Source organism: Helianthus annuus, chromosome 4 (assembly GCF_002127325.2).
Source record: "Helianthus annuus cultivar XRQ/B chromosome 4, HanXRQr2.0-SUNRISE, whole genome shotgun sequence".
NCBI classification, from domain to species: Eukaryota; Viridiplantae; Streptophyta; class Magnoliopsida; order Asterales; family Asteraceae; genus Helianthus; species Helianthus annuus.
Window position 1 is genome coordinate 39340785 of NC_035436.2, and position 10173 is coordinate 39350957.

A 10173-nucleotide genomic window follows, 5' to 3' on the forward strand; every position below is an offset into this window, starting at 1 on the left:
AAATCACGTTTCCATTTAATAATATATATATACACACAAAATATTACAAGGTGATCGTTCGGAAAAACCTCGAGTGTCACATTATCCCCAAGTTTTAAGAACTTTCGTCCCGAAAGTTGAAGCAGCCACTGCCAAGCTAGTGTGTTTTAACGGGGTGTCACATCATCCCCCCGTTAGTTTGGAATTTCGTCCCGAAATTCGGTTGTAGCTTTAGTGCTGGGGTTTTCGTTTGGGAATAACTGGGGATACTTGGACTTCATCTGGTCCTCCCGCTCCCAGGTAAACTCTGGGCCGCGCCGTGAGTTCCAACGAACTCGCACAAGGGGTATCTGGCTACGTTTGAGGGTTTTGATTTCTCGATCCGTGATCTCAATCGGTTCCTCAGTAAAGTGTAGCTGTTCATCAATCGTCAGTTCCTTAAAAGGAATCACAAGTGTTTCATCCGACAAACACTTCTTCAGGTTAGACACGTGAAAAACATTGTGCACTGCACTCAGCTCTGCAGGCAGGTTCAATCTATAAGCAACCTTACCGATTTTCTCGGTAATTTCGAACGGTCCAACATACCGTGGATTCAGCTTGCCTCGTTTACCAAAACGAACCACACCCTTCCAGGGTGAGACTTTAAGTAGAACCCGGTCCCCGACCTGGAATTCTAATGGTCTCTTACGCTTGTCAGCGTAGCTTTTCTGACGGTCACGAGCTGCCGCCATGCGTTGCCTGATCTGGGAAATCTTTTCCGTTGTATCTACCACTAGTTCTGGGCCTGTGAGTTGACTATCACCAACTTCCGCCCAGCAGAGAGGTGATCGGCATTTACGACCGTACAATGCCTCAAAAGGTGCCGCCTGAATGCTAGTGTGGTAGCTGTTATTGTAGGAGAATTCCACCAACGGTAGATGCTTCTCCCAGTTCTTGCCAAAATCGATCACACATGCTCTAAGCATGTCTTCCAGGGTTTGGATGGTGCGTTCAGACTGCCCATCCGTTTGCGGATGATAAGCGGTGCTCATGTCCAAACGTGAGCCAAAGGATTTGTGCATAGCTTGCCACAATTCGGAAGTAAAACGAGCGTCTCGATCGGAAATAATAGAAGTTGGCACCCCGTGCCTGGAGACTACTTCCTTTAAATAGATTTCTGCCAAGGTAGAAAACTTGTCTGTTTCCTTAATGGCCAGAAAGTGTGCAGACTTAGTCAGACGATCTACTATCACCCAAATAGTATCATTCCCGCGTTGAGATCTAGGTAGCCCTGTAACAAAATCCATGGAAATCTGCTCCCATTTCCATTTCGGGATTTCCGGTTGCTGTAGTAGGCCTGCTGGTTTCTGATACTCGATCTTGACTCTTGCGCAGGTCAAACATTTGCCAACGTAGGCTGCTATGTGGGCTTTCATGCCAGGCCACCAGTATGTGGTTTTCAAATCGTGGTACATCTTATCTGCACCAGGATGTACTGAATAACGGGACTTATGGGCTTCGTCCATCACAAGCTCTCGTAGATCTCCGTAAAGTGGGACCCAAATGCGCCCTGCCACATAGTAGGCGCCGTCCTCTTTCTGTTCTAGTTGCTGTCTCGATCCTCGCAGGGACTCAGCCCTGATGTTTTCCGGTTTCAGAGCTTCAATCTGAGCATTTCGAATCTGGGTAGGGAGACTAGACTGGATGGTAAGTTGTAATGCTCGCACGCGCTTTGGTATAGTGTCTTTCCGGCTGAGGGCGTCTGCCACAACATTAGCCTTGCCCGGATGATACTTGATGGCGCATTCATAATCATTCAGAAGTTCGACCCATCTACGTTGTCGCATGTTCAATTCCTTTTGCTTGAAAATATGTTCGAGACTCCTGTGATCGGTGTAAATGGTGCACTTGGTACCGTACAGGTAATGTCTCCATATCTTAAGCGCAAATATCACTGCTCCCAGTTCCAAATCATGAGTTGTGTAGTTCCTCTCGTGTGTCTTAAGTTGTCGAGAGGCGTAAGCAATAACTTTCTCGCGTTGCATCAACACGCAACCGAGTCCATGAATAGACGCATCGCAGTAGACCACAAAGTCGTCCGTTCCCTCAGGTAACGAGAGAATAGGAGCACTGCAGAGGTTATCCTTTAGTTTCTGAAACGCGGTTTCCTGAGCTTCACCCCACTTGTAGGTGACGCCTTTCTGAGTGAGCGTAGTGAGGGGTTGTGCAATCTTTGAGAATCCTTGAATAAATCTGCGGTAGTAACCTGCCAGTCCCAAGAATTGGCGAACTTCAGTGGGAGTCTTAGGGGTAGGCCAATTCCTTATAGAGTCGATCTTTGCAGGGTCGACGTGGATTCCATCCTTGTTAACCACGTGTCCAAGGAAATGGACTTCTCGAAGCCAGAAGTCGCATTTCGAGAACTTGGCATACAGTTGTTCGTTGCGAAGGAGTTCGAGGATAAGGCGTAGGTGCTGTTCATGCTCTTCCTGACTTTTCGAGTAGATCAAGATGTCGTCTATAAACACGATCACGAATTTGTCGAGGTAGGGTTTGCATACTCGGTTCATAAGATCCATGAACACTGCAGGGGCGTTGGTCATTCCGAAGGGCATAACGAGGAATTCATAATGACCATAACGAGTTCTGAATGCAGTTTTGGAAATGTCTTCATTACGGACCCTTAACTGATGGTAGCCTGACCGCAGGTCAATCTTAGAGTAGTAGCTCGATCCTTGCAGTTGATCAAACAAATCGTCGATTCGCGGGAGAGGGTAACGATTCTTGATGGTAACCTTGTTCAACTCACGATAGTCAATGCACATTCGGAACGTGCCATCCTTCTTCTTAACAAAGAGTACCGGTGCTCCCCAGGGTGATGAACTAGGACGGATAAATCCTTTATCCAATAGTTCCTGTAGTTGCGTCGAGAGTTCCTTCAATTCTGCGGGGGCTAGTCGATAAGGTGCACGAGCTATAGGCGCTGCTCCGGGAGCTAGCTCGATTTGGAATTCGACCTGACGGTGGGGAGGGAGTCCAGGTAATTCCTCAGGAAATACCTCGGGGTAGTCACGCACTACTGGAAAGTCTTCAATCCTCTTTTCCTTTTCCTGCGTGTTGGTAACAAGTGCTAGGATAGCGGTGTGCCCCTTTCGTAAACACTTCTGGGCCTTCAAGAACGAGATAACGCCGGAGATTTCTCCACCCTTGCCACCTTGTACAATGAGGGGTTTGCCAGAACGGCGAGGAATACGAACTGCTTTCTCTTGACAGAGGATCTCAGCGCGATGCTTGGATAACCAATCCATACCAATAACGACGTCGAAGCTTCCAAGAGTAACAGGGAAAAGATCGATACTAAATGTCTGACTAGACAACTCTAGTTTGCAGCCTTTGACAACATGTGAGGCCTCGATGTTTCTACCATTAGCTAACTCGACGATATGGGGAGAACTTAGTAACGAAAGTGGACGCTTAAGCTTCTTACTAATACGTAGGGATACATAACTAGCATCGGCACCGGAATCAAATAACACAGAAACATAACGATCATCGAGTAGGAACTTACCCGTCACAACATTGGGGTCATTCCTTGCTTCACCAGCTCCAATCACGAAAGCTCTTCCTCTAGCACCATTCCCAGCATTGTTGTTCTGGTTGTTGTTCCCAGCTCCCTGATTATTGTTGCGATTCTGATTCAGTTCAGGGCAATCCTTCTTAAAGTGCCCTGTTGCCCCACATTTAAAACATGCTCGGTCGTTTCCCTGCTGCTGTTGCTGTTGTGGTTGTTGCTGATTCTGTCTGGCTGGGAACTGGCTCCTACAATCCTTGGCTTCGTGCCCCATCTTGTGGCATCGCTGACACTGGCCCTTGTTACACGTCCCATGGTGGTGTCTGTTACACTTGTTGCACTTTGGGTAGCTTCCCCGGTAGCCACCCTGTTGCTGGGTGCCTTTGCTGTTTTCGGTTTTCCTTTGTTGTGCTGGGGCCTGAGTGGGGTTAGCATCCTTGCTTTGACTTCCTTCCCACTTACGCTTGCTGTCACTAGAAGTTCCGACAGTAGCACTGATTCTTTTGGGCAACCTGCCCTCCTCTACGGCCTGATCAGTAAGTTTGTGAGCAAGTCGAACGATCGGCTGAATGGTAGTGTGGTTGGCTGAAGTTACATGGCTTCGAATTTCAGGAGCCAAACCCTTGATGTACAGTTCGATCCTTCGGTACATTGGTCGAGACATGTTTGGGCAAAGAGCAGCATAGTCATTGGACAGCTTGGTGTAAGTTTCAATCTCTGACCCAACCATCTTGAGTTCATAGTACTCGTTCTCAAGCTTGTGGATGTCATCCCGGTGACAGTATTCATCCTTAATCATATCCTTGAAATCCTCCCATGCCGTAGCATTTGCAGTTTCCAATCCAAACATCTGAATCTGCGCCTTCCACCAAGAAAGCGCGCTCCCTTCAAGCGTAGCAGTAGCAAACTTCACCCAGTTCGCAGGGGAACACTCGCAAACAGCAAAAACAGCTTCAATTTTCTCAATCCAGTGCAGAAGACCTATGGCACCCTCAGTGCCGTTGAAAGGGAGAGGCTTGCAATCCATGAAAGTTTTGAAAGTACACACTGGTGGTTGCGCAGGTGCATGCTGACCTGTTCGTGAGAAGCGAAGCGTATAGGTTTAGAGGCGAAAAGTCGATGTGGCGGTAGGATCTAAACATCCTAAAACAACGAGCTTACCTATAGGGTGAGCTGCGAAAGCTGCAGCCACTGTGTTGAGCAGGTTAGTGAACTGAGCCTGCGTCATGTTGATGTTTCCTCTTCCGCGTCCACTCATTGTCTTCATAACCAGAAAACACAGTATGAGTGCGATGTCGTAATGTAGCGAGAATGAGATAGAAGAGAGAGGTGTATCTATCTGATTTAGGCATACTAGTACGTATAGCAAATCCGGAAACATAAAACAAACAAGTAAACACTGGTCCGAGCTATGAGGTCAAAAGTATCGAGCCTTGCACTTGGAGTGTAGTGTCGTCGCGAGTCACGGGTTATAGTCTGGTTTTCTCCAAAAAGATTTTCCCCTTTTTAAAACCAAGTTCACTATAACCAATGGCTCTGATACCAATCTGTCACACCCCCAAAATCCACCTGCGGATAACACCCGCTTCGGGGGCGTGACCGACCAGGATCCAGCCACCAATTATACCGAATACTTAAGTTGATAACAAAAGTAATACTTACTATTCATAAGCTTAGCAAGTATTAAGTTCAGAGTTTAAAGTTTTAAGTTTCAAACAGTCATAAGTAGCGGAAGCATAAGTACGGTAGTTTAAAACAAAGTTCATGATTCAAAATAAGGTAACACCCAACACAAGGGTGAACAGACACTACACGTTCCCAAGCTGCAAGCTCCTTCGTCACTGGTTACCTGCAAAGCATGCAGTAAGGGGTCAACAATAATGCTGAGTGAGTTCACTAGTTGTCCAGTTTTAATTACCAAAAACTTTGTTTCACCGGTTAATTTATCCGTTTATACATGCCCTGGGGAGCTACCCCAAAAGTTAGCGACTAAACTGTTTTTCCAATACCGAACACTAGGTAACCGTTGCGTATCCGCAGGATGCCCCGATGTCAATGTTCTATCATCATTGACGGATTTCTGAGTACATTAGTTCACGACCGTCCCAAACCAGGGCACGGTGTGAGGCTGGTAAACACCTAAATAGCGCTATCAACTAATAACCCGTTCGCCTAACCCGGCGACTAATCGGTATTTGTAGTAGGGACTTGAGTGATAGAGTTTCGTTTAGTGCCGTTAGTTGCAATCCGTATAAACAGTAATTAACCAAAAGGTTTCCCAATGCCCGGGAAGTAAAAGTAAGTTTTGTTCCCAATAACTAGGGATGGTATGTAAATGGTATCCCCTTTTACCAGGGGATAGGATTGTTTCAGTCTCGTGTCCCAAACCACCGGGACGCATGCTTTTTAGTTGTGAACTCACCTTGGGTTGCTCGGTAGGTTTAGGTTACTTGTCAATCACGTTGGTCACCACGTCCTAACATGGTTACCGGTATAGGTCAGGTTCGGTATACAGGCATTCACGTAAAAACTTACACATAACTAACACGTATCAAGCATATAAGTAAACAGTGGGTTACTGGGCCGGCCTAAGAAATTAAGAAGTCAACAGCAACACGTAATCCAGTCAACAGATAGCCCAAGTTAAACACATATGGGCCCGGTAACCAAAATGAACAGCCCACTCGCAACCAGCTGGTCTCGAGTCGCAACCAGGTGGTTTCGGCTTGTCACGTTGTGGTTGCGAGTCGTAACCGTGGTCTCGAGTCATCATGCTGTGGTTGCGAGTCGCAACCGACGTAGTCTCGGGTCGCAATCACGTGGTTTCGACTTGTCATGCTTTGGTTGCGAGTCGCAACGGTGCGGTTTCGAGTCGGAAGGCTGTCGTTGCGAGTCGTAACCTGTCACTTTCATGTACACGTGATGATGCAGGTGCATCAGTCCCTTTTGTACCAAGAATTCAGGCCCATTTTAGGAAACTACCAATAAGGTTTCACTAACACTTTGCCAAAGCTGAATACTAGTAAAGATAGATCAAACTTTGCCATTTTTACATCTTCAAGCCATATTCAAACAAGTTCATCCTATCTTCATATTTTTCTAGGGTTTTCATGCCAATATAAACACATATTTATGAACCGAAAATCACACATTTAACAAGATCTTGATGCTAAACAAGAAAACATACATTATAGCCGAAAATCTTATGCTAAACATCATCATTCTTGCAAGAAACAAAGAAGCATAGTGTAGTTGGCTATGAACACTTGTAAACTACCAATATCATGTCATTTTTAGTCATGTTAACACATATTCACAAACTTTGCAAAACATCCTAATAATCATGCATAAACTACTAACCAACCATTTCTTAGTTCATACAACATACATACATCTTATACACAAAAGATAACCCACAAGATAGCACTAACCGGTTATGAGAGGAGGAGCCGAAAACAAAGAAAAGAGAACCAAGAAGATGGAATGTCCGAGTGATAGTCTTGACCGAGTTTCTTGTCCGGGATCTTTGCTTGAACCGAAAATAGGAAGGGATTGGGGTGTGTTGTTGAGGGTTTCTAGTTGAGAGAGTTTGAGGAGTGTTTGTGTGTGTAAAATGGAAGAAGTGGGGGAAGGGTGGGATATATATATACAAGGGGATGTTTCGGGTTGGGGCTTGGGGTTTCGGCCCAAACCGGTTTCGGCTCATCGGCCCACTCGAGACCGAGTGGCCCACTCGCAACCGCCCGGTTGCGAGTCATGGTCTCGGGTCGTGGTCTCGACTCTTATATATTTATATAATACACATACTCAACACATATCAAGTAAAAATCACGTTTCCATTTAATAATATATATATACACACAAAATATTACAAGGTGATCGTTCGGAAAAACCTCGAGTGTCACAATAGGCTTCCTTGTATTAGACATCATATTATATGCAAGTTGAAGCAATCATTTGAATCCAAGAATCTTTCTTTTCATCTCTTTTGTTTCTTTTACTACTTGTTTGTGTGATTCCGCCACCTTACAAGTTAGTGCGATATCATTGTGATCCCGAAACATTTCCATGCTCGGATCTGATATCGCGTTTCTGGGTGCTGTTACTGTTCCGGTTTGTGCTACTGTTCCGACTTTCTGAGGTTTCTAGACTGTTTCTGTGCATTTCCGACTATCTTCATACCATTCCGGATCATCTCGGATCATCATTAGTCATCTCGAACTTGAAGATTGCCTGATCTCGGATCATCTTCAAGCCATCTCGGATCACATTCATCCCATCTCGGATTGTCATCAAGCCATTTCGGATTGTCATCATCCCATCTCAGGCTAAGGTGCTACAGATGTTATGAACCGGGACATTTTGCTAGGGATTGCAAGAAAGCACCAGTAGGATATGAAGCTACTCAAGCAGCTGCAGCAAGGAACAAGGAAAGGTCTATGGTTCCCGTCACGTGTGACAACCGGTGATTTACGGCTCTTAATTACATGATTAACAGGTGATTAACGCGATAATAAATAGTGTTTACAGCACAAGTTAACTTAATTAGGCCTTTGGAGTGCCTAGGAATGTTTATCCGACTTTACAGTACGCGTATGAAGACTCGCGTGGAATCTGCGGAACATTAAACGACAACGAACTGATACCGTACAAAATACTGACAACGCCGACAAATATTAAATTTTTACGATATACTCTAGCTTCGTAATTAAATTTTAGTAACTGTGTTTGAAACCGAATCGGAAAACGGAGTATAGCGGTGAACGACGCGTTTTCCGCGATTTAGTGCAACCGACGGTCAAACGCGACTACGACGGATACCGACATTATTTTACACGTTTTTAACTCTGAAATATTATTTTACTAGGCTACGATGATTTCGGTTTCAAAAACGTATCTCGAGCCACATACACATGAGATGGGCTTGTGGACCCTGGGCCCAAGCCCAAAACCCAGAAGCCTAAAAGCTACACATATAATAGATCTTTTCCTTAAAAGATCTTATAAAATCTCTATAAAGCACCCTCATCTCCTTGTCTTCATCCACACCCTCACTTGTCTACAACTAAATTAAATACACACAAATAAAAGCACAGGCTTCTCCTCATAAATCTATCTCCCTTCTCTTGACTGATGATACATACGAACACTACACAACATATGTTGATTCCCTTTTTGATCTGATCTTCTACACCAAGACTTCCAAAACCCCAATCCTTCTTTCAAACAGCAGCTGACCCCCCTTCTCTCGATTCAAGAATTGGCGGACCCCAAAGAGGAGCCGGCGGCTGCCGGTGAACTCCCCTCCAACCTCTCTGGTCGACGTGCTCTGATGACCCCTCCGACTGCTCGTTGTCTCTTTGTTTTTCCGATCGAACCGGCTCCGGTCATCGTTTTCAGGCGATGGTGATGAAGATGATGAGGACGTGACTGATGATGATGATGAAGAATGGCGGCGGCTAGTGGTTCCGTAACGGTGGTGCACCGTTTTCAGATAATAAGAGGGCGGCGGTGGTGGCCGACGGCTACCGGAGCCACGTCGGAAGATTTTACGGCGATGGTGGTGGTGCTCGACTCAAGTTTAAGCTCAGGTGTGAGTCCGAGAGTTGTGGCTCAGTCTCTGTTTGGTTTCTATTATCGGGTTCGGGACAGGTTAGACAAGCTCGGTTTTTGCTTCGAGTCAACGGGTCCACAGGTTCAGATTCAGGTCAGAATGGTTTCGGCCCAGGTAATCTTTGAAAGATTCGGCTTTTCATTTTCGGTGCTCCGCTCGGTTATCGGTTCGGTTCATATGCCGTTCTGATTCAGTTCAGTCATGGTATGGTTCAGATTCAAAGTTTTATTTGGGTTGTTTCAGGCTACAGCCGTGGTTCGGGTGACGACTCGGGCTAGATGGTGGTTATGGTTCGAATCGGGTTATGTTTTTGAGTAGTTTCGGGTTTGGTCAAACCCGGTCAAAAACGGGTCAAAGCTGGTCAATAGATAGGTTCAGGCTAGATTCGACTCTGTCAAACAGAGTCAACTCGGTCAACCGAGTCAACTCAGCGAGGCAACTCAGCCGGTCAACTTACTCGGCCAACTCAGTCAACGAAAGCGGCGCGGAAGACTTGGTAAATATTTTTAGTGACGCGAATAATATTTACATTAATTATAAGAATTTTTATTAACTTCGTCATACAAGCTCGAATCGATTCGGATTAGCGTCTAGTTATATTTCACCATATTTATGAAAATTATTTATGTTGATGATTGAGTATTGATTGGTTTTTGAAAAATAACGACAACTTGAGTTGTCGGGGGCGTCCAAAAACAGGTGAAACTCTGCCCGATTTTCGGTAGAATCCGTAAAATAAAGCGTTTTTATTACGAAACATAACATCGGATTCAAACACTCTTTTAGTAAAACAAATACGAATATCGACGACACTTTAAAACTTACAAAATCGACTATTCGGAAATTATTTACAGTAAATGAATATAGTTATATGTTTATTTCAAAACTTGAAAATTCTACAAATCCTTTATAAAAATCAATATAATTACTTATATTGTTTTTAAACGCCAAAACCCGATTTCGTTTATCCAATTACATATAGCTTGCTTATTTATTTCAAACGTCAAATAACACGACTTCTTTTATA

At 44.9% G+C, this 10173-nt stretch overlaps 1 protein-coding gene across 1 annotated transcript; it reads left to right on the forward strand.

Moving 5' to 3' along the window:
• Window positions 1-8559: 8559 nt before the first annotated feature.
• On the forward strand, window positions 8560-9788 carry LOC110921225. The gene is made up of 2 exons (XM_022165514.2): window positions 8560-9260; window positions 9390-9788. The coding sequence occupies exons 1-2, from the start codon at window positions 8982-8984 to the stop codon at window positions 9462-9464; spliced, it is 354 nt and encodes a 117-aa protein (XP_022021206.1). The 5' UTR covers window positions 8560-8981; the 3' UTR covers window positions 9465-9788.
• The last annotated feature ends 385 nt before the right edge of the window (window positions 9789-10173 follow it).

Coding starts and splice junctions, on each gene's coding strand:
- LOC110921225 (XM_022165514.2), top strand. CDS start 8,982: ATGGCGGCGGCTAGTGGTTCCGTAACGGTGGTGCACCGTTTTCAGATA. Junction 9,261..9,389: donor TCAGAATGGTTTCGGCCCAG/GTAATCTTTGAA, acceptor GGGTTGTTTCAG/GCTACAGCCGTGGTTCGGGT.